This window comes from Balaenoptera borealis (assembly GCF_965194805.1).
Source record: "Balaenoptera borealis genome assembly, chromosome: 1".
In the NCBI taxonomy this organism is placed as follows: Eukaryota; Metazoa; Chordata; class Mammalia; order Artiodactyla; family Balaenopteridae; genus Balaenoptera; species Balaenoptera borealis.
The window spans coordinates 149,938,695-149,963,796 of NC_138860.1; the positions used below are offsets into that span (position 1 = coordinate 149,938,695).

The window sequence follows — 25,102 nt, forward strand, 5'->3', positions numbered from 1 at the left end:
TGCTGCTTAAGCAGTGTTTTAAAAGAAATCTGTAACATTAAATGCCCATGTTTGAAAAGATTTAAACTCAATGACCTAAGCTTCCAGGTTAATAAACTACAAAACAGAGTAAATTAAACCCAATGTAAGAATGAAATATTAAGGATCACAGCAGATATAAACAGAAAATGAGCAGAATGAAGTAGAATGGATAGAAATTAGTAGAATGAAATAGAAAAGAGAAAAAAATAGAGAAAATCAATGAAAACAAGGGCTGGTACTCTGACAAGATCAATAAGACTGGTAAACACCTTTTGTTATACTGATCATGGAAAAAATAGAGAAGACAAAGGTTACCAATATCAGAAGAAGAGAAAGGACATATCTAAAGATCCTACCTTAAGGGGATACTATGGGAATAATATGAACAAGTTTTTGTCAATAAATTCAACAATTTAGATGAAATGGACAATTCCTTAAAGGGCACAAACTGTCAAAGCCAACTCAAAAAAAAAAAAGAAATAGATAACCTGAATAGTAATATACTTACTAAAGAAACTGAACTTTAAAACCTTCCCATAAAGAAAACTACAGACCTAGATGTGCACTGGTGAATGCTACCAAACATTTAAGGAAAAAAATACCAATTATATAAACAAACTCTTCCTAAAAAAAAAAAAAAGGAGAGAAGTGAACAATTCTCAACCATTCTATGAGGCCAGCATTATCCTGATATCAAAAGTAAATAAATATTAAAACAAAAAAGAAAACAAATCAACACCATCACAAACATATACACAAAAATCCTTTGCATAATTTTAACAAATTAAATCCAACAACATATAAAAGATAAGACATCACAACCAAGCATTTACCCCAGGAATACAGGATGGGTTAATATTCAAATATCAATCAATATAATTCACCATATTAACCAACTAAATTAAGAATAACAAACAAAATAAGGATCTCTCATAGGTACAGGAAAAGCATGTGAGAAAATTCAACATATAGTCTGGACAGAAACCCTCAGCAAACTAAGAATAGAAGGTAACTTTCTCAACCTGATAAAGAACATCTGTGAAAAACTTACAGCTAACATATTTAATAGTGAAATCTGAATGTTTTCCCCTATGATCAAAAACGAGGAAAAGATAAATGCTCTCACAACCTCTATTTCAATTTGTTGTGACAGCCCTAGCCAGTGCAATCATAAGGCAAGAAAAATAAATAAAAGGCATACAGACTGAAAAGGAAGAAATAAAACTGTCTTGTACATAGATGATATGATTGTTTATGCAGGCAATCCTACAGAATCTTAAAAAAGCCACTAGACTAGGAAGAGAGATTAGCTAGATCACAAAATACAATGTACATTTGGAAACAGGTATTAAAATACGTGCTATTTTTAATAACATAAAAAACTTGAAATACCTGGGGAAATTTTTAATAAAATATGTAAAAGAGTTACACATTGAAAACTAAAAAACATTACTGAAAGAAATCAAAGACCTAAATAAAGAGAGATAAACCATTTTCATGGACTGGAACATTTAATATTGTTAAAAATGTGGAGATTCCTGTGTATTAACCTATAAATCTACTACAGGAAGCATTTTTATAGAAATTGACAAGCCAATTCTTAAAATGTATATGGAAATGCAAAGGATTAGAATAGCCAAATCAATTTTGTAAAAGAAAAACAAAGTTGGAGAATATGCATTCCAATTTGATTTCAAGGCTTATTATAAAGTTACAGTATTCAAGAAAGTAAAGTATTGGCATAAAGACTGGTCAAGGAAGAATCCAAAAAATGATCCACACTACATGGTCAACTGATTATCAGCAAAGATGTCAAGGCAGTTCAATGGGGAAAACATAATCTTTTTAACAAATGGGGCTGTATGAAATATGGGATACACATTTTTTTAAAAATTTTAAACTTTGATCTTTACTTCCTACCACTTACAAAAATAAACTTAAAATTTTCTTAAATAGGATACAAAAAGCACAATAGTAGAAAACAGACAAACTAGACTTCATCAAAATTTTAAACTTTTGCTCTTCAAAAGATACCATTTATAAAAGGAAAGGGCAAGTCCAAAGAGCTGGAGAAAATATTTGTAAAACATATTGAAAACAGTTTGTATCTATCTGGAATATATAAAGAACTCTTACAACACAGTAATAAGAAAATAACCAACTAATAATTGGGCAAAATATTCGAACAGTCATTGAATTCATCAAAGAAGATATACCAATGACAAATAAAAACATGAAATGATGCTCAACACCATTAAATATTAGGAAAATACAAATTAAATCCACAATAAGATACCACTGTACACCCACTGTGCGAAGAAAATTAAAAAGAATGATGACCACAAGAAAACTATACACCAATATCTCTTAAGAATGTATATGAAAATATCTTCAATGAAATGCTAGCAAACTGAATCAACAACACATTAAAAAACCCCATGACAAAGTGGGATTTATCCCAGGAATGCAAGGTTGGTTTAATGTCTAAAAATCAATTAATGTAATATACCATATCAATAGAATAAAGGGCAAACACCACACAATCATCTCAACAGACACAGAAAAAGCATTTGACAAAATCCTAAACAGATTCCTGATAAAAAAAAAACACTTTTAAAAAAAGATGGAGGGACTTCCCTGGTGGCACAGTGGTTAAGAATCTGCCTGCCAATGCAGGGGACACGGGTTCGATCCCTGGTCCAGGAAGATCCCACATGCTGCGGAGCAACTAAGCCCGTGCACCACAACTACTGAGCCTGTGCTCTAGAGCCTGCATGCCACAACTACTGAGCCCGTGTGCCACAACTACTGAAGCCCGTGCGCCCTAGAGCCTGTGCTCTGCAACAAGAGAAGCCACTGTAATGAGAAGCCCGCAACGAAGAGTAGCCCCCGCTCTCCACAACTAGAGAAAGCCCACACGCAGCAACAAAGACCCAATGCAGCCAAAAATTAATTAATTAATTAATTTAAAAAAATTTTTTTTAAAGTGTGGAAAAGAAGGGAACTTCCTCAACCTGATAAAAGGCATCTACCACAGATAACATGCTTAACGGTGAAAGACTGAATGCTTCCCTCATAAAAGCAGAAACAAGATGAAATGTCTGCTCTCACCATTTCTATTCAACATTGTACTAGAAGTTCTAGCTAGGGGAATTAGGCAAGAAAATAAATAAAAAGCAACCAGATTGAAAAAAAAAAAAAGAAAAACTATCTCTATTTGTAGATGACATTATTTTGCAAATAGAAAATCCTAAGGAATCCACTAAAGTCTATTAGAATAAACAAGTTCATCAAGATTACAGGATATAAGATCAATATATAAAAATTAAATATATTTCCATACACTTGCCAAGAACAACTCAAAATGAAATTAAGAAAATAGGGACTTCCCTGGTGGTCCAGTGGCTAGGACTCCATGCTCCCAATGCAGGGGGCCCAGGTTCGATCTCTGGTCTGGGAACTAGATCCCACATGCTGCAACTAAGAGTTTGCATGCCGCAACTAAAGATTCCGCATGCCACAACCAAAGATTCCACATGCCACAACTAAAAGATCCCACATGCTGCAACTGAAAGATCCCGCATGCCGCAATGAAGATTCCGCACGTGGCAACGAAGATCCCTCATGCCACAACTAAGACCCAGCGCAGCCAAATAAATAAATATTAAAAAGAAAGAAAATAATTCCATTTACAAAAGCATCACTAAAAATAAAACACTTAGGAATAAATTTAACAAAAAAAGTGTAAAACTTACACTCAGAAAGCTATAAACATTGTTGAAAGAAATGAAAGATCTATTTTTAAATAAATGAAAAGACATTCCACGCTCATGAATGGAAGATTTCAGATGGTTAAAATGGTAGTACTCCTCAAAATGATATACAGTCAACACAATCCCTATCAGAATCTCATCTGGTTTCTTTGCAAATATTGATAAGCCAATCCCAAAGTTCATGTGGAAATTCAATGGACACAGAACAGCCAAAACAATCTGGAAAAAGAAGAATTTAGAAGACTCTTACTTCCTGATTTCAAAACTTACTAAAAAACAACAGTAACCGGGGAATTCCCTGGTGGTCCAGGGGTTAGGACTCCGTGCTTCCACTGCAGGGGGCATGGGTTTGATCCCTGGTTGGGGAACTAAAATCTCGCCTCCCACACAGTGTGGTCAAAAACAAAAAACAAAAAACAAACAAACAAAAAAACAGCAACCGAAACATTGTAGTATTAACTAGCATAAGACTATATAGATCAGTGGAATAGAACTAAGAGTACAGAAATAAACTCTCACAATTAAAATCAATTTTTTAAAATATTATTTTTATTAAGTCTTTACCCTTGACAGTGTGGTCTGTTTTTTAAAAAAATATTTATTTATTTATTTACTTTATTTGGCTGCGCTGGGTCTTAGTTGCAGCATGCGGGCTCTTAGTTGCGGCATGCGAACTCTCAGTTGCAGCATGCATGTGGGATGTAGTTCCCTGACCAGGGATCGAACCCAGGCCCCCTGCTTTGGGAGCATGGAGTCTTAACCTATGGACCACCAGGGAAGTCCCAAAATCAATTTATTTTTGACAAAGGTACCAAGACAAGTAAATGGGTGTTAAGGATAGTCTTTTCAGTAAATGGTGCTGGGAAAACTGCACATCCACATGCAAAAGAATGAAGCTGGATCCCTACCTCACACTATATTTTAAAAAAAAACCTCAAAATGGAACAAAGACCTAACTGCAAAAGCTAAAACTACAGAATTCTTTCAAGAAAACATAAAAGTAAATTTTCATGACCTTGAATTTGGCAATGTTTCTTAGATACGACACCAAAAGCATAAGCAACAACAACAAAAAATAGATCAATTGAACTTCATCAAAATTTAAACTTTTATGGCTCAAAGCAGGGGTCCCCAGCCCTTGGGCTGTGGACCAGTATCAGTCCTCTGCCTGTTAGGAACCAGGCCACACAGCAGGAGGTGAGCAGTGGGCAAGTAAGCGAACCTTCATCTAATGCCCCCCATCGCTCGCATTACCGCCTGAACCACTGTTCATATTACCACCTGAACCATCACCCCACCCCAACCCCATCCGTGGAAAAACTCTTCCACGAAACCAGTCCCTGGTGCCAAAAAGGTTGGGGACCGCTGTCTTAAAGGATACCATTAAAAAAGTGAAAAGAGAAGCCACTGAATGGGAGAAAATATTTGCAAATCATCTATCTGATAAAGGACTTGTATCTAGAATATATCTCACAACTCCATAATATAGAGACAGCCTAATTTTAAAATGGGCAAAGGATCTGAGTAGACATTTCTCCAAAGATACACAAATGGCCTTTCATACATGAAAAGATATTCAACATCATTAGCCATCATGGCAATGCAACTCAAAACCACAAGGAGATACTGCTTCACACCTACTAGGATAGCTATAATAAAAAAGACAGACAATAACAAATTTTGGCAGATGTGGCAAAATTGGAACCTTCATTGCTATGGACTGAATTTTGTCCATCCCAACAGTTATGTTGAATCCTTAACCCCCAATGTTACTGTATTTGGGGGGAAAAGGGCTTTTCAGAGGTAAAGATTAAATGAGGTCATAAGGGTGGGGTCCTCCTCCTTAGGACTGAAGAAAAGGAAAAGGTAATTTGTTCTCCCTCCCTCTCTCTCTGTCTCTCTCACTCTCTCACCCCTAATAGGTGTTAATGAAACTGGCATTTGGGAAAACATTTTTTCCCCTTGGGATTTTACTGTATTGTTTGAATTTCTTTATAATTAGCATGAATTCCTTTCTGAAAATAATAAAGTCATTAGTCTTTAAAAGAAAAAGTTCATAGCTTTTACTAAATAATATCAGTTTGAGATCTGTCACAAGGATCAAGTGCAGAAAAATACTGCTGAAGTTATGTTCATCACAGCATACTTTACAATAATAATAAAGAAAAATCTAAATGTCCAATAATAGGAGCAATCCTAAGTAAATTATAACACAGCCATGTGATAAATTGTAATGCAGACATTAAAAATTTTTTGCTTATAAATAATTTTTAACATGACATACTCAAAAAATAACGTTAAGTGAAAATGAAGTAAATCCAATTATAGATACAGCACAATCTCGACTTTTTTTGCTAAATTAGCAAATCACTAATGATGTTTGTCATTACAGATGATTATTTCTTCTTTATTTTTTCTGTATTCTTCCATTTTTTATGACTTTTACAACAAGGAAAATAAAATTTTTATTTTTTTTTATTTTTATATTTATTTGGCTGTGCCAGGTCTTAGTTACAGCACACAGGATCTTCGTCGGGGCATGCGGGATCTAGTTCCCTGACCAGGGATGGAACCCAGGTGCCCTGCATTGGGAGTGCAGAGTCTTAACCACTGGACCACCAAGGAAGTTCCAGGAAAATAAACATTTTAAAATAAGCAGCTCCTGTAAGAGTGGGCCATGAAAATGTAAGAAGTAACTATGCAAATCCTTCCAAACATATATACAAACACTCATAAAAGTTTGGCATCTGTCATTCTAAATATCTGGGGATGAAATATCTCTTTTGCTCCTTGCCCCATGTCTTAATCAGTTTGGGCTTCTATAATAGAATACCATAGACCAGGTGGATTAACCAACATATTCTCACAATTCTGAGAGCTAGGAAATCCAAGATCAAGGTGTCAGCACATCTGGCATCTGGTGAAAGCCCACTTCCTGGTTTGCAGATGGCTGTCTTCTCAATGTATCCTCACATGGCAGACAGCAGAGTGGAAACAAACTCTCTCATGTCTTTATAAGGGCACTAATCCCATCATGAGGATTCCCCCACCCTCACAACCTAATTACTTCCCAAAGGCCCCACCTCCTAATACCATCACCTTGGGAATTAGAGTTTTAACATCTGAATTTTGAGGGGATAAAAACGTTTAGTTCACTCTAGGAAGTTAAAAGCAGAGCAACAGCCCTTGTTCTCAGCTTAAAGAGATAATGAAGAGATGTCTTGGCAAAAAATAAAGAACAAGAATACACTGTTCCTCTACTTCTTTGGTAAATTTAACTCCTAATTTTCTCCTATGTTTGTCTGTGCCATGAACAGCCAATCCCAGGCTTTCCCTGATGCCTAAAGTTCAACCAAGAGCTGACTTCAGCACTCCCTCCTTGCCTGCTGCTGACCTGAGGATCGAAATCACATCAAATCACATGCTTAGATGGACCGAAAAATAAGTGGTCAGAGGCCAAATTGAATGGCAACATTCCAGCTCTGAAGAAATTATAAAACTAACCAAAATAAATCAACTGGTAGGAAGTGCCAACAACGGGAACCACAGATCCATTTCATCTCATAAGAGCAGCAGCCTCTTAAGTCCGTTTCTTGGCTACACTCAGGTCAATAAAGAAAAAAATACTGTGTAAGCCATATATGTAATTATAAATTTTCAAGCAGCCACATTAAAAAAAAAGAAACAGGTAGAATTTATTTAAATATATTAATTTAACCCAATATATCCAAAATATTATAATTTCAAAGAAAGATTTTTTTAAAATATATATATATTTTTTTAAAGTAAGAGTGGTTTTGTTTATTTATTTATTTATTTTTGGCTGCATTGGGTCTTCGTTGCTGCGTGTGGGCTTTCTCTAGTTGCAGCAAGCGGGGGCTACTCTTTGTTGCGGTGTACAGGCTTCTCATTGCGGTGGCTTCTCTTGTTGAAGAGTACGGGCTCTAGGTACACAGGCTTCAGTACTTGTGGCACATGAGCTCAGTAGTTGTGGCACACGGGCCTAGTTGCTCCGTGGCATGTGGGATCTTCCCAGATCAGGGATCGAACCCATGTCCCCTGCATTGGCAGGCGGATTCTTAACCACTGTGCCACTAGGGAAGTCCCAAAATTATTTTTTTTAATGTTTTAGTTTATTTAAACAGTATCAATTATGTGTATTGTGCTAGCACAAATATACAGAAATATTTTTAAATTGTTGAGACAGTTTACATTCTTTTTTCATATGAAATCTTTAAAATTCATGTATATTCTATGGTTCCAACACATCTCAACTTGGATGCTAAATTTTTATCAGAAATATTTGATCCAGGTAGGTAGCCACATATATTGTTTGTTGTGAATAGTATTCCCAGTGAAACAAGTATCCTTTTTAGTTCAAGGTAATAATTCTCTCTTGTATAAGAAATTATTACCTTTGTTTGCAGCATACCCATAAAAAGGGAAGTTAGGACACATGATCTGAAGGGAAAGACATAGGACAAAGATAGAAACCAAAACAGCAATGCAGGAGTGAGAAGTTAAGCCCTCTGCTATAGAGAGACACCTAGGGGCCATAAACAGAAACAGCAAGTTATTTTTGTTACATTCAAATAGATTGTTCAATCACCTGATTTTTAAATTTAGGATTCTAAATACAAAATCTTAATAAATTCAGTTACAAATTGCTATAATTAATAAATGAATAAGGGAAGAAAAGAAGAAAAAGAGCAAGAAAAAAAGGAGAAGTGCAGATGTATATGGAAGTAGGGGGGTAGTGAAATGCCAACAAAAGTATTTCATGTCGGATAGAAATAAAAAGGAGGAAAAGACAAAGTATAAAAGAGAAATGGAGAAGAAACTCATAGTGAAAGAGAAGGGAGAAAATGATAGGTTCTCCAGGTATAGCAAAAAGTTTATTTGGATTAAAAGACCTGGTCTCAGTTGAATCATTAACTGCTAACTGGGTCCAATGTCACTGGGTAATTACTTCACTCTGGGCTTCACAGACTCACTTTACCTATAAAATATCTTCAGGACCATCTCTAGCTAAAACATTGTCTAAGTTGCTTGCCTGCCCCAGGAATCTATCCTATAGAAATAATAGCTTGAGGAGGGTGGGAGGGGGAAAAAAAAAAAGAAAGAATGGCTTGAGAAAGTAAAGATATATGTACAAGAATGTTGACTGGAGCACTATAATAGCAAAAAAAAGAACATGTAAAACTAAAATTGAACAACCTAATCAGAAGAGCAGAAGGGACTGATTGAAAACCCTATAGCCATGTAATGGGATACTAGGCAGCTGTTAAAAATAAGGAAGTATATCAATATGTTCTAGCCAGGAAAGCTGTCCATTTGCCACGTGAAAAAGCAACATGTATAAAATCATTAATCTTCTTCATGAACATATCAGTGTTTTTTAACATTGTGAACATGTATATGCATGTATATGTGTATGAATGCTTAGTTAGATATGTCTGTATAAACTTGGAAAAAAGAAAGGACATATAGATACACTGGTTACCTCTGAAGAACAAGATTAAACAGGCAAATAAGGACTCTTAATATATATCCTTTTTAAAATTATGGGACTATGGATGAATTTTACTATTTTATAGTTTTTAATAATTTTCAAATAAAAGTTATCAAGGTACCTGCCATTAACTACGGAAGAAAAACATCTATTTTTCATGTGTCATAAATGTTAGGCACTTCTGTTAGGCAACACCTAATCATCTTACTTTGCATCTTCTCCAGTTGCCACCCTCCAATCCAGTTTTTCAAACTGTTCCCTGAACATACTATATTCACTCCAACATTCATGACTTGGCTTATGATGTTTTTCTCCAACACCCAGAAAGATCTTGTCTTCCCCGATCTTTAATTATCCTTACTTTATTTTTATCTTTATTTATTATATAGCCTGCGAGCCACAGCTACTGAAGCCCATGCACCCTAGAGCCTGCGCACAGCAACTACTGAGCCCACACGCAGCAACTACTGAAGCCCGCATGCTCTAGGGCCTGCGTGCCGCAACTACTGAGCCCACATGCTGCAACTACTGAAGCCCGCATGCCTAGAGCCCATGCTCCACAACAAAAGAAGCCACCACAATAAGAAGCCCGCACACCGCAACAAAGAGTAGCCCCCACTCGCTGCAAATAGAGAGAAAGCCCCAGCACAGCGCAGCCAAAAAAAAAAAAGAGAGAGAAATAGATGGCAATACCATAATAGTAGGGGATTTTAATACTCCACTTTCATCAATAGATAGATCATTCAGGCAGAAAATCAATAAGGAAACACAGCCTTAAACAAGATACCAGACCAAATGGACTTAAGAGACACTTGCAGAACATTCCATCCAAAAGCAACAGAATACACATTCTTCTCAAGTACACGTGGAATATTCTCTAGGACAGATCATGTGTTAGGCCACAAACAAGTCAATAAATTTAAGATTGAAATCATAGAAGGCATCTTTTCCAACCACTGTGGTTTAAAATTAGAAAACAATTACAGGAAGAAAACTAGAAAATTCAAATATGTGGAGATTAAACAACACGCTACTGAACAACCAATACGTCAAAGAAGAAATCAAAAGAAAAATCATAAAATATCTTGAGACAAACAAAAATGGAAATACAGCATACCAAAACTTACGGGATACCACAAAAGCAGTTCTAAGATGGAAATTCATAACAATAAATGCCTACATTAAGAACAAGAAAGATCTCAAATAAACAACCTTACTTTACACCTCAAGGAACTAGAAGAAGAAGAATAACCTAAGCCTAAAATTAGTAGAAGGAAGAAAATAGCAAAGATTAGAGAGGAAATAAATGAAATAGAGATAAAAAGACTATAGAAAAGATCAATGAAACTAAAAGCTGATTTTCTGAAAAGATGAACAAAATGCCTACACCCTGTTTTCTCTCTCACCACTTCATTAATTCCAATTACACATTTATTATACCTTATCACACTATCCTCCACATAACATAACTTCCTGCCAATTTTCAATCTTTTCTCTCTCTATAGTGTATTCTAAATAATCACTTCTAGTCCAGTTTCACTAATTCTCTTTTAGTCATGCATAATCAGCTATCAAACCTATCTTTTGAATTTTTAATTTTAATTATTTCATTTTTCTTTTCTATAAATCCTATTTGGTTTTGTTTTCAATGCCTGTAATGTCCCTTTTTGCAGTTTCTTAAACCCCTGAGGTATTTCCAAGCTTGCCTTTTATTTTTTTAAACATAGCAAGCATGCCTAAAACTACATCCAATAAATCTAGTTTCTGAGGTCTGCAGAGATCACTTTTTACAGTTCCTTCTTTATCCTGGTCCTCAAATATGGTGCCTTGTTTCTTTAATGCTTGATTATCTTTAATTGCATGTCCTTGAAAGCTTACTTGAAGAGTTCTCAAAGCGTTCTAGAAGGAAGATGCTTTCCTCCAAAAGAAAATTTGCAGTTGCTTCTGTTAAGTGCCTAGGTTAACTGGAACCAATTTAAGACTCAATTCATGGTCTGACGTTTCTTTGACCACCCAGGTAAATGAGAATTTTTGCAGCAATCCCTGTGGTTTATTAATTCTCAGTGAAAGGTTTTCTGGTTATTTTTTTCTTCTCTTTTTTTTCTCCCTTGCTCTGCTCAGTGCCAAAGCAACTCTCCCTGTAATCTACTGAAAGTGGGGAAAAGAGGACGTAGGGGAGGGGGGTAGTTTTACTTTTGTGTTCACCCTTACCAAAAATGTTTACCCCTAACCAGTTTAATGTGGAGAGTCGGTATTAAACTTCTGATCTTGGGGGAACCTGAGCTGTGACTACTTTCCTCTTCATGTAGGGGGCCATCAAAATTGAAGTTCACAGCTTCCTGATCAGCGAAGGCCTTCAAGGCAAAAACAGCTTCAAATGCTGATCTTAATTTTCCGTCATTCAGCAGCAATTCCTCTCTCTTTAGCTCTTCAGTGTCTTTAGGATATCTTGTTTTTATTCCATTCAAATATTTTAGTTGTCATTAGTAGGAGAAATGATTCAAAAACCTGGCTTGCCATTACCAAAAACAGAAGACCCAAACCTTATTAACACTCTTCAGTTTGTTGAACGGAAATAATTTTTGAATGAATGAATGACTTTCAAATTAAACAGACATGTCACCCTCAGATTCAATCATCTAACCTGTCTGAACATCAGTTTCACAAAATAAAGGGGTTGAACAAAATTATGTCTATGATTCTTTATTGTCTAAAATAGCAGGATCTATTGCATATATATGCAATGTCACCTTTCAGCTTTTGCAAGCTCCATTTATGGTAGTCAGATGGGCAAAGTTTTCTCATAGTGTTACAACAATTCCAAAATAAAAATAAATGAGACTCACTGTTAATCCAAGGGGTCCCTTTTCCATCTTCTCAAACCCAAGAGCCAAGACACAATCTGCCAGACCTTGAAAGAAAATGTAATTAGTTTGAAAAATTAAATTTCCAGACACCCAACAAAATATCATTAAATACTTCAATTTAAATAAGCATGCCAATTTATACAAAATGTAAAAACATGGTATAATCCTATAAAATTTTTAATAAGTGAAAAATTACAGAGAAAATTCTTATATGCTTCTAAATAAGAGGAAAAATTAATAAAGTATATAATTCTTTCTTTGATTCTCAGTGTTAATAAGACTTTTGATTAATGTGGAAATATGTTCCAGTGAAGAACAAATATAAATAGCTAATTTTCAATTTTTAAACATTAAGTAAAATTTTTAAAAATTTTAAAGTATCTTGATCAAAATCTCAACAGAATTATTTTTGGAGGGAGGGGGCACCTAAAAATGACATTAAAGTTCAACTAAACAGCAAAACAAGCAGAATTGCCAAAATTTTTCCTAAAAAAAAAAGAAAAAAAAATAACAACATAGGGGGCACAAGGGATACTAGTATTATCCAATAGTGAGACATTATAAAGCTCCAACAATTAAAACACCAAAGAGTAGAGCAATAATCAACAATCAATCAGAAGAAAGAACAGAGGGCCTAATAAAAGAGCTTAGAATATTTGGAAATATAGACTATGATATATATCCGAGAGAACTGAAAACATATGGCCACAAAAAAAATTGTACACAAGTGTTTACAGCAACATTATTCATAACAGCCAAAAAGTAGAAACAACTCAATGTCCATCAACATGTAAATGGATAAACAAAATGTGGTGTATCCATACAATGAATTATTAATTGGCCACAAAAAAGAATGAAGTACTGATACATGCTACAACATGGATGAACTGTGAAAATATTATGCTAAGTGAAAGAAGCCACAAAAGGCCATATATCATATGATTCCATTTATATAATGTTCAGAATAGGTAAATACATAGAGACAGAAAGTAGCTTAGTGGTTGCCAGGGGCTGCTGGGAGATGGAAATGGGAAGTGACTGCTAATGGGCACCACTTTCTTTTTGGGGTGATAAAAATGTTCTAAGATTAGATAGTGGTGATAGTTGCATAAACCTGTAAATATACTAAAAAACACTGAATTGTAAACTTTAAAAGGGTGAATTTTATGCTATATAAAGTACCTCTCAATATAACTGTTATTTGTTTAAAAAGAAATACATTATAAAGCAATCCCTCTGATGGTCGTATGGAGAAATAATAAAAGGAGGGCAATAACCCCACATCTATTTAAGTTCACTAGACAAATAGGCACTTCTCACCACCCTGAATCAGTTGCCGGGCCATAAACAAAGCAGTTGAACCAGTAGAACAGTTATTGTTTACGTTGATGATAGGAATTCCAGTCAGTCCCAAACTGTGATAGATAGCCCTCTGGCCACAGGTAGAGTCACCTATATATAAAAAAAAAAAAAAAAAAATTTATATATGCAGCATGAGAATTATGGAGCTGCAAAGCAACATAATACTACATTATGGTTTTTCCAGTGCTATGTCTTTGTCTAACATACAACATGGGCAGAAAAATAAATATACTATTGACATCTTACTCAGAAACAGTTTTAGCATGAAGCATCATTTACTCTGCAAATATAAAAATTCTCAAAACACAGAGTATATATGCACTTTCTTTACACAATACAGAGGTAGGAAAGTAGAAACATGACCAAGTAATAGCAAACAATTCAATCTGGCTAGGGCTACATGATAGGCAGCAATATTTCATGTATACTGTCAGATATAAATCTTTTAAAACTAAACTAATTAATTAAAAGGCCATGATTTTTCTCTTCATGTAAAATTTCATAACTTCAAAAAGTTAAAAGATTCTGCATGCCAGGGTATTCCAGAGGAATGTAATCCAAGTAAAAACACATTTGACTCCCTTTCCCAAGGAACATGTCCACCAAGGCAGACATGCTGGAGCAGTGTGATGGAAACACCTGAAGATACAGACTCTCCAGAAGTCTTCAGGGAAAACAGTAAGGTTCAGGACCTCCCTTTCATAAATACATTGTGCATCTCTTTGAACTAGTAAATTTCCCTTCAAGAATTCTCTTGATATCTTGAAATCTCAAAGAAATAATCATAGATATAAATAAAGATTCATCTACAGTAATGCTTACTATAGCCTTTTATAGTAACTAGAAATTAGAAATAATTTAAAATGTCCAAGAATAGGGTATCATTCCTACTGCTAAATAAACTGTAGTAAATCCCCAAGACTAGAATATCATGAGATAATTTAAAATGCTGTAAAAAGACTGGGAACATTCTAAATGTCCATTAAAAGGGGACAGATTAAATAAATCATGATAAATCTATTCAATGGAACACTATGCTATCATTAAAAGAGACCAAGAAAGCTCCTTATGAAACAATTTGGAATAGTCACCAAGAACTACTAAGTTAAAAAGAGCAAAATATAGGGACTTCCCTGGTGGTCCAGTGGTTAAGACTCCACGCTCCCAATGCAGGGGGGCCTGGGTTCAATCCCTGGTCAGGGAACTAGATCCTGCATGCCGCAACTAAAAGATCCCACATGCCACAACTAAGATCCTGCATGCCACAACTAAGATCCTGCACACGGCAACTAAGACCCAGTGCAGCCAAATAAATAAATAAATATTTTTTTTAAAAAAAGCAAAATACAAAATAATGTGTATATTATCCTACCATGTGTGTAACAAAAGAAAGGGGGAGGGGGTAGTTATACAACCACATATACTTATTTTTATATGGATAAATTACCTATGAAAAGATACACTAGAAATTAGTGAAATTGCACTACTATACATAAAATAGATAAGCAACAAGGATTTACTGTATAACACAGGGAACAATATTCAACGTCTTGTAATAACCTATAATGGAAAATAATCTGAAAAATATATATATATAACTGAATCACTTTCCTGTATACCTGAAACTAACACAATATTGTAAATCAAATATACTTCAATAAAAAAAAAGAAACTAGTAAAATTGGTTGTCTAAGGAAAAGGAATCATGAGACAGGGAGACAGGAATAAGAGTGAGACTTTCCACTACATAAACATCTACCTTTTGTATTTTTGTACCATGTAAATATTTAATCTATTCCAGAAAAAAAAATTGAAAAATATTAATGATGAAATGAAAGAAGACTGAATAACATGGGAAATATTGAATACAATAAAATGAGAAAAGCAGGTTACCAAAAAGTATGTAACTAGGACCTAAATTGAAGAGAAAATTATGTGTACATACGTATTCACACACATTCATACTCACTGAAGGACCTACACCAAAAAAGTAATGGTAATAATCTCTGGATAATGAGATTACAGGTGACTTATTTTTTCTTGTGCTTTTCTGTGTTCCCTTTTTTAAATTACAATAGTATACATACATCATTATTCTAATTAGAAAAAAATCTTAATGAAAAAATTTTATTAGACACAAAAAATCAATAAATACAAATTTTAAGACAACAAAGAACAAAAAGATAAAAAGTGTTTTAATTTAATAAAAAGTGTACTGTTTTGGCAGTACAATAATGGCAAAATATATATATATATATATATATATATATATATATATACTAAACTAGCCTGACACATAAGGGAAATCTAGGAATGATGAGAATAAGACCCTGAACTCTGAGTTTTGAGGGTTAAATTCACAAATTCCTCTGCATTGTTTATGTAGTTGCTGTAATTTTTAGAATATATAGTTTACTACGTACCATAAACATAGCCAATACATGCCTGTTCTACTGCAGAATAAGGGATCTGTGCATCCGCTAAAGCCTTCTGGCCTATAAAAACAAAAAAAATTATCACATAGCACTTTAAGTGAGTAAAAATAAGTTTAGAGTTTTCCCAGATTAAATCTACCTCTAGTTAGTCTATGTTCAATTCAAATGACAAATCCTTCATCAAATCATCTCAGACTTTCAGAAGTTATCTTACCTTTCAAAAGTTATCATTTCTTCCTCTAAGCTATTGTAACACTTTTTCATACCGCCTTTTTGATATTTAATATTTCCTATTCTAACTGTACACCTAACTATAAATATCAATATATTAAATCCCAATAGTCTTAAAGCTCCTTAATGTCAAGGTGTGTTATTCATCTCTGTGGCTCTATCATACATCTAGAAGACAAAAGAGGATAGAATGTTATTGTTGAGGAGCGGGAGTGTGGGGGCACTCATATGGTCATCTTACAAAGCCAGGATCAAGAGATGACCCTGTCTATGGAACAAGAAATGAAGCTTTAAGGATGCTATCCAAAGGTACAGAAATGACCAATGGAGGAACTGAGAAAAACTATGAAAATAAACTAGGAAGAGGAGAGTGGAAGCTAGAGATAAGGTGTAACCTAAATCCTCATCTATCATAGTGAGAAGCAAACAGACGTCTAAAACTGATAAATCAAAAACTGGAATAAGTGTGGTGGAACAAATATTTAGAGACATGGAGATAATCACCAGAAGAACTAAAGCCAAAACCGTTAAAAGAAGTTGCCTGCTGGGGAAGAGGCCTGGGAAGTATAAGCCATCTATGTGTGTGTGTGTGTGTGTGTGTTTTAACCATATGAATGTATTACTTTGAAGTTTTTTATAACTGAAGAAGATATATGATTGATTATGGGATTGGTTTAGTCAGACTAGTTATCTTTTCCCGCTTAATGTATGAGCAAAAAAATTAATGTTTGACTTATAATAATGTTGATGAGATTATGTTTAAAAGAGCATTCTCATATGCTGCTACTGAAACTAATAATATAAACAGTCTGAAAAATAATCTGACAAGAGTCTTAAAACTGTTTATGTTCATTGTTCCAGTGAGTCTACTTCTAGGCTTTGTCCTCAGCAATAACTAGAGATCAGAACAAATATCTGTGTTCAGCAAGATGTTTACTATAATTCTTCTAAAATATCAAAAAGTTGTGAAGCAAATATCCAACAAAAATTATGGCATAAATATATAATGAAATATGCAAAAACTAATTTTTTCCAGTTTTAAGTGGAGAAATGTTTATAATAATGTTTTTAAAAATCAGGATACAAAACTACATATAGAATATGATCCCAGATAGCCACAGAAAAAAAACATTAAAATAGAATACACCAAGGGAATGTAAACTGATCTAGCCACTATGGAGAACAGTATGGAGGCTCCTTAAAAAACTAAAAATAGAATTACCGTATGATCCAGCAATCCCACTACTGGGCATATATCCAGAGAAAACCACAATTCAAAAAGACACATGCACCCCAATGTTCATTGCAGCACTATTTACAATAGCCAGGTCATGGAAGCAACCTAAATGCCCATCGACAGACGAATGGATAAAGAAGATGTGGTACATATATACAATGGAATATTACTCAGCCATAAAAAGGAACGAAACTGGGTCATTTGTTGAGACGTGGATGGATCTAGAGACTGTCATACAGAGTGAAGTAAGTCAGAAAGAGAAAAACAAATATCGTATATTAATGCATATATGTGGAACCTAGAAAAATGGTACAGATGAACCGGTTTGCAGGGCAGAAATTGAGACACAGATTTAGAGAACAAACGTATGGACAGCAAGCGGGGAAAGCCGCCAGGGGGTGGTGATGGTGGTGTGATGAATTGGGCGATTGGGATTGACATGTATACACTGATGTGTATAAAATTGATGACTAATAAGAACCTGCTGTATAAAAAAATAAATAAAATAAAATTTAAAAATTAAAAAAAAAGAAAACCAATTTAGAAAAATAAAAATAAAAAAATAATAAAAATTAAAAAAAAACATTAAATGAACAGTGTGTACCTGGAAAATCAGCATCAGTTAATCAAATCTCATGAACCTTCCTTTTGGGGGACAGAGATTTCTGATTCCCTGTATAGTAATATCTAAATACTGAGTTGAATGATGGAGTTCAAATGAAACCTAATTTATGAACACTGAGTGCACTAGGTACTTGTAGAGACAAGCAGTGTCTAATTAAAAACCACAGTAACCCTTTTTGGGTTGCTGGCAACAAGCTGGCAAGAATAGGAGGAAGCGGAAGGCTTCCTAGGAGGAGGACTGTACCTGAACAACTTCATGGGACCACCAAGCTCCCAAGGTCTCCATGAGTGGGAAGCCTGTGTTTCCCAGCACTCCCTTAAAACTGCTGATACCTAAGCTTAGACTGCTTGGCCCTGAAATTAAAACATCTCCTTTGACCCAGCTTCCTGTTAAGGTTGCAAGGCTGCTCCACAATCAAGACAGACCACACAATAAACTACAATGTTCAAAGATCTGAATGTCCTTTATTACCTGCTTCCTTTGCCAAGTCAGGGTAGTCTCTTGAATTCTCAACTCCGGGCTTTGTGAACTAGAAATATAGAAGGAGATAATAAATAGAAACAAATATAGTTAGATTTTTTCACAACAGAGAACTGCAGAAATTCATTCGTCTATTCACTTAAACAAAAACATATTGAGCACCTATCGTGTTTCTGGACTCTGATAATAAATAATATACAGTTCGTACCCTCCGGGAGCTTACCATCTAATGGAAAACAGGCAATTACACCACAGTGTCATAAGTACAGAATGATTTGGGAGAGACAATTACCCAGCTCTGGAGGACTACAAAGGCTTCCCAGAGGAACTGACGTTTAAATTAAGTCTTTAAGGATGAGTAGGAGTTAGCCAAGTGAAAGAAAAGGAAATTCTAGAGCAAAGATCTGGAAATGACAGAATATAACAATTTTACATGCAAACAATTTTATACTGCAGAGGCTGAAACACGTGATTTGAAATGGCAAGTGATAAGGACAGAAAAATTACTTAGGACCAAACGATGATAATTACTAATATTTATTGGGCACTTACTGTTGTTACTCACTGTACTAAGCACTTCACATGTATTAACTTGTTTAATCCTCACAACAACCCTCAGAGGTAGGTACTATTCTTATCACCATTTTAAGATAAGAAAACAAGGGCAGAGATTAAGTCACTTGCCCAAGGATACACAGCTAATAATTAGTGGAGCTGAAACTTCAACCTGGTTCTAGAGCCAATTCACAAGTGACCTTATATGCCCTCCTATGACACCTGGGCTTTATCCTGAAGACAGTGGATTTAAAAAAAAAAAAAAAAAAAACAAAGACTGAAATAAACAATGAGATACACTACAACACCAAACACTGACAGGATGTGGAGCAGCAGGAACTCTCATTCGTTGCTGGTGGAATGCAAAATGGTATTGCCACTGTGGAAGACAGTTTGGCAGTTTCTTACAAAACTAAACATCCTCTTAACATAAGATCCAGCAGTTGCGCTCCTTGGTATTTACCAAATGAGTTTAAAACTTATGCTCACACAAAAACCTGCACACGGATATTTATAGTAGCTTTATTTATTTATTATTTTTTAAATTTATTTATTTATTTATTTTTGGTTGCATTGGGTCTTCATTGCTGCATGTGGGCTTTCTCTAGTTGCGGCGAGCAGGGGCTACTCTTCCTTGCGGTGCATGGGCTTCTCATTGCGGTGGCGTGTCTTTGTTGTGCAGCACAGCCTCTAGGCGCACGGGCTTCAGTAGTTGTGGCATGCAGGCTCAGTAGTTGTGGCTCGTGGGCTCTAGAGCTCAGGCTCAGTAGTTGTGGCGCACAGGCTTAGTTGCTCCACAGCATGTGGAATCTTCCCAGACCAGGGCTCGAACCCATGTCCCCTGCATTGGCAGGCGGATTCTTAACCACTGCACCACCAGGGAAGCCCTAGAGTAGCTTTATTTATAATTGCCAAATTTGGAAGCAACCAAGATGTCTTTAGCAGGTGAAAGGTTAAATAAACTGTAGTAAAACCAGACAATGGAATATTATTCAGCACTAAAATGATATGAGCTACCAAATCACAGAAAGACATGGAGGAACTTTAAATGTATATTACTAAGTGAAGAAGCCAATCTGAAACGGCTACATATTGTCTGATTCCAACTACATGACATTCTGGAAAAGGCAAAACTATGGAGACAGTAAAAAAAAAAATTAGTTGTTGTCAGGGACTGAGGGGAGGGAGGGATGAAGAGGCAGAGCAAGAGGATTTCAGGGCAGTGAAAGTATTCTGTATGATGATGTAATGTATACGTGTCACCACATATGTGTCTAAATCCATAGAATATACAACACCAAGTGTGAACCCTAATGCAAACTATGGACTTTGAGTGATAATTATGTGTCAATGCAGGTTCACTGACTGTAACATATGTGCCACTCTAATGCTGATTATTGATAGTGGGCAAGGCTTTCCGGCGGGGTCGGGGGCAGTGAGCATGTAGGAACCCTCTGTACTTTCTGCTCAATTTTGCTGTGAACCTAAAACTGCTTTGAAAAATAAAGCCCTACTTTAAAAAGAGAGAGAGAGAGAGACTGGGCCGAGAAGACGTGCACGTTAGATCATTCTAAATGCAATGTTGAGAAATGAATGAACGGAGCAAGGCTGGAGGCAGTAAGACCAAGTGGCATAATTCTGAAATAGCCCAAGTGAGAGTTAACTAAGATAGCAGCAGAAAGAATGGAAAGAAGCAGAGAGACCTGAGAAGCATAAGTGAAGTAAAACCTACCAAATACAGTGATCAATTAGATAAGATGGAGTGGTCTGCTAGTCAGAGGTTGTGCTAACGAGAATTGGCTTTCAAAAATTTTTTAACTGCAAACCACAATAACATACAACATGACCCAGTAGACACATATTGAAGCAAAATTTTCATGAAATACTTATCCTTGTTATATTGATACAGTATTTTCGATTCTATTTCAATTTTTTTAATGCTAGAGGCAACCTTCTAAACAGACATCACTACCCCTGCAATGGATCACAAAACCCAGTTTGAAACACTGTATAGATACTAGACTTAAATGCCACACTTTATTGCACAGTGCCAAAATATATCTGTTGAACTGAACCAAAACAAAATGTTTAACATTTGTTCCTATCTCTTACCCACCCCAATTCTTCATTAACTTCTGAATTAGAGAATCCTTCATAATTCCCTAATTCAGCAGCCCCAAATTACCTATTTCCCCTGTAGTTACTCTTCAGTTCACTAATTACAATCAGAGCATGTAGTACAGAGAGCACTTACTATAAGGAGAGAGTACTGTGCTACTAGGCTCCACCAAGTAATACCTATTAATAACCACATTATCATCCAGGTAGTGAAATGACTGCACTTTCTCATTTCTTACTGAAATCAAGGCAGTTTTTAAAAGATTAGTCAAGCAAATAAACAAATACAACATTACTCCTTCAAAATGAAAAGCATGTTTAGGTGGAAACTACCAAATGTCCATTGACAATAAATTGGATATATTATGGAATGTTCACACAATGGACTATGTTACATCAATGAGAATGAACAATCTATAACTACACATAAAATTAAGGATGAATCCCAGAAACATAATGTTGACTGAAAAAGCCAAAATTATCTATGATATTAAAGGTCAGAAGTCAGAAGGATAATGGTAACCCTTTGCAGGCAAGGAGTCAGTGACTGGAAGAAGGCAGAGAGTAATTTCTGAGGTGCTGGTAATGTTCTGTTTATATTTGTTTTTTAGTTTTTATTTTTTTAATCAAAGAAATGCAAAAAATAAATATAAAATAAAAATAAAAACCTACCTCAAGGCCTATAATAAAAACAGCAATCTTGTTCCACTACTCTCCACCCGCTAGTCTTACTTGCTCCCAAAACATCCATTTTCAATTCCTTTAGATATTTCTTCTTTTATAAAATCCCATGTTTCTAAATATTCTTATACTATTATTTCTTTATCAATTTAAGATGTGTCCCTCAAGGCTAATTGTAAACCAGGATGTACATTTTGGAAGTCTTGCTATAGACTGAATGTCTGTGTCCTCTCAAAATTCATATATTGATATCTAACTCACAAATCTAATTCTTCATTTTTGGAAGTGGGGCCTTTGGGAAGTCATGCAGATGGAGCCCTCAGGAATGGGATTAGTGCTCTATAAAAAAGAGCCCAGAGAGTTCCCTTGCCCCTTCTGCCACAGACAGCTGTCTATGAACCAGAGAGCAGGGCCTCACCATGCACCAAATCTGCCTGTGCCTTGATCTTGAACTTCCCAGCCTCCAGAACTGTGAGAAATAAATATTTCTTGTTTAAGCCACCCAGTCTAAGGCATTGCTGTTATACAGCCCTAACAGACTAAGACAGACCAGTTCTTGAAGATAGCCAGAATTTAAATTGATGAAAAGAGGGCATATCAGGAGGTAGGCAGCATAAGCAAAGGGACTCGGCCTGCTGTCAGCCAGGTAGTAGTTGTGATTTAGTTGTGTTAAAACCTCTTGACATGCATCATGAGAATTCTAATTTACCATAGGAATTAACTTCCTACACTGATAATAAAACCTCACTAGGAGAACTTCAAGTTGTCTAGGAATTCAGCTATTCAAATTAAGAACCACAACCAGTTGAGATCTACCAACAGAGCCTAAAGTATTATCTGCTAAATTTCTCCCTCTTCATTAAACCCTCCCCCAAGTTCCAAAAGATCAAACCCAGAGAGAAGTGCACTGGCCTAGTAAGCACATCAATAAAGCTGCTCTCCATAGTCCCAACCTCTTCCCTGAAGATTGTAACTAACACCTCCCACACCTCCACCTCCCAACTTGAGGAAAAATAAATACATCTCCTACTTCCCAAAGCTCAGTGCTTTTCTATATAGCCAATATAACCAGACATTTAACAGCCAGTGGTGGAGGATCTGACTGTATTTATACCACACTTTAAAAGGTTTTACTGTCCACCTATACCAGAAGTCCCCTTTCCCATGAAACAACAGATGATCTCCAAGTATCTGCTTCATAACATATTAGCTGACTTTTCTACTTACATGTCTTGATTGCTTTGTGTACTCTCAGCCCACTGGGTAAGATAAAACAAGTTTAAGGCTGTTTTCTCAGAAAGAGAACTTCCCCTAGGAACTCTCTTTCATAAAGCATATCCATTTAATATTGGTCAACTAACATTCACTGAGGTCTTCAGGCACAAGGCATTTTCAAGGTGCTAGAGGTACAGCAATGAATTAGACATGGTACTCACCTTGGAGGAGCTTACGTGCAAAAGAAGAATATAGACATAAAAACAATTTCAGGACAAAATAGTAAGTACTAAGTTAACATGTGGGAAAGTCAGGAGGATCAGAGGAGGCTTCTTGGAGAAGGTCTGAATTGATCTTTTAAAAATGCAAATAAGGGCCTCCCTGGTGGCGCAGTGGTTAAGAATCTGCCTGCCAGTGCAGGGCACATGGGTTCGAGCCCTGGTCCGGGAAGACCCCACATGCCACGGAGCAACTAAGCCCGTGCACCATAACTACTGAGCCTGTGCTCTAGAGCCCGCAAGCCACAACTACTGAGCCCACGTGCCACAACTACTGAAGCCCGTGCAGCTAGAGCCCGTGCTCCGCAACGAGAAGCCACCGCCGTGAGAAGCCCGCGCACAACAACGAAGAGTAGCCCCTGCTCGCCGCAACTAGAGAAAAGCCCGCGTGCAGCAACGAAGACCCAACGCAGCCAAAAGTAAATAAATTAATTAAAAAAAAATAAAAATGCAAATAAGTTAACCAGTGAAGACAAACGGTCTTAAGTAGTGGGGAAAACAGAAAGCAAAGCAACAGAGGCATAAAAATGCTTGGGGTGAAACTAAAAGCAGTTTGGCATCACTAGAGCACAGAGGTGGTGAGGATGTCAATAAGTGAGACTGCAGGAGTCTCTGGCCTCCTGAGTACCAAGAAGAGTACCACTTGAGGAACAACAAAGGTCGGAGGATCCAGAAAACCTGCCACCTGTGCCCAGACGCTGACATCACTAATGATTCTCCTCCTCATCTACACTGGAACTGTCCCTGAGAAGGGATCCTACAAGGAGTATTCCTGGAAGTGCAGAGCTGGCGACATTCACGACCTGCTTTCCTTTCGGGTGTGAGGCGGACCTTGCCTCCGTCAGAGGTCCACACATCTTAGGATTCCACCCAGATTCAAAGGGGGTGCGGACTTTGGGTCATCTTAGGGCGTCCTTCACAAACTGCGCCCCAGGGAGAAAAGGAAAAAAGGAGGAAGATATGGCCGCTGGAACAACCCTGCGATATTACGATCCCGCAAACAGACCCTACATCACAACCCACCCGCCACTCTGATGCCCCCAGGGCCAAGAAGCCAAGCTGGGCGGTGGGATGCCCCGGGCGCCCTCCGGGTAGGAAGGACAGACCGACGCACAGCCCCAAATCTGATTCTCACCCCCCCACACCCCCGGTTCCCGGTCACCTCGAATCTCCCCAGGCCTCACCCAGACAGAGCAGAGCAGGGAGCCCGCCTCCGGGGACCCACGGCTCTGTTTACCTTGGTCATCCCAACGCCCACCACAAACACCCGGTTCCGGAGCGGAGACTGTGAGATGTCCACATGCATGGCTCGGACACTTCTGGGCACGGGAACCGCAGCTAACGTAGGAACGACTGGCCTAACGCGCCCACAGGCCTATTGAAACCTCTGCTGCGCCGGAGCAATTAGAACCGGGGACGGGGCGGGAGGCGGGCAGGGGGCGGGGCGGGAGGCGTGGGAGCGCGCGCGTGCGTGTGCGCGTGCACCGAGGCGCCTGCGGCGTGGCTGTACGGTGTCCTGGCGGGGCGGTGCGGGTTAGGGAATCCTTTGGGGACAAGGCTGGAGTTCACAGGTGGGCTCGAGACGCAGGCCCACTCAGCCTTTGCAAAAAAGCTCTATAGCCTGGTACCAGCCCCTCAGGTTTAGGTTCTCTATGCTGAGAGGGAGTGTGGCCTGGAGCAAGGCCTGAGGCTGAGGGCAGGGCTTGGCCTGA

The 25,102-nt window shown here is 36.9% G+C and overlaps 1 protein-coding gene across 4 annotated transcripts in view; it reads right to left on the reverse strand.

Annotated features, from left to right (window-relative positions):
* The window catches only part of SCP2 (sterol carrier protein 2), a 148,672-nt gene extending 123,872 nt beyond the window's left edge, over positions 1–24,800 (reverse strand). Inside the window, exons 1-6 of one of the 4 annotated variants that reach the window (XM_082371266.1) lie at positions 24,628–24,768; positions 24,194–24,313; positions 18,535–18,592; positions 15,959–16,030; positions 13,494–13,625; positions 12,153–12,217 (exon numbers count right to left, since the gene is read on the reverse strand). In XM_082371266.1, coding sequence (XP_082227392.1) covers positions 12,153–12,217; positions 13,494–13,625; positions 15,959–16,030; positions 18,535–18,592; positions 24,194–24,247 — 381 coding nt within the window. In that variant the 5' untranslated portion in view covers positions 24,248–24,313; positions 24,628–24,768. Of the gene's footprint in view, positions 1–12,152; positions 12,218–13,493; positions 13,626–15,958; positions 16,031–18,534; positions 18,593–24,193; positions 24,314–24,627 lie in introns of all 4 variants that reach the window. The other 3 variants (XM_082371265.1, XM_082371267.1, XM_082371268.1) reach the window with 3 other exon arrangements.
* Between the last annotated feature and the right edge of the window lie 302 nt (positions 24,801–25,102).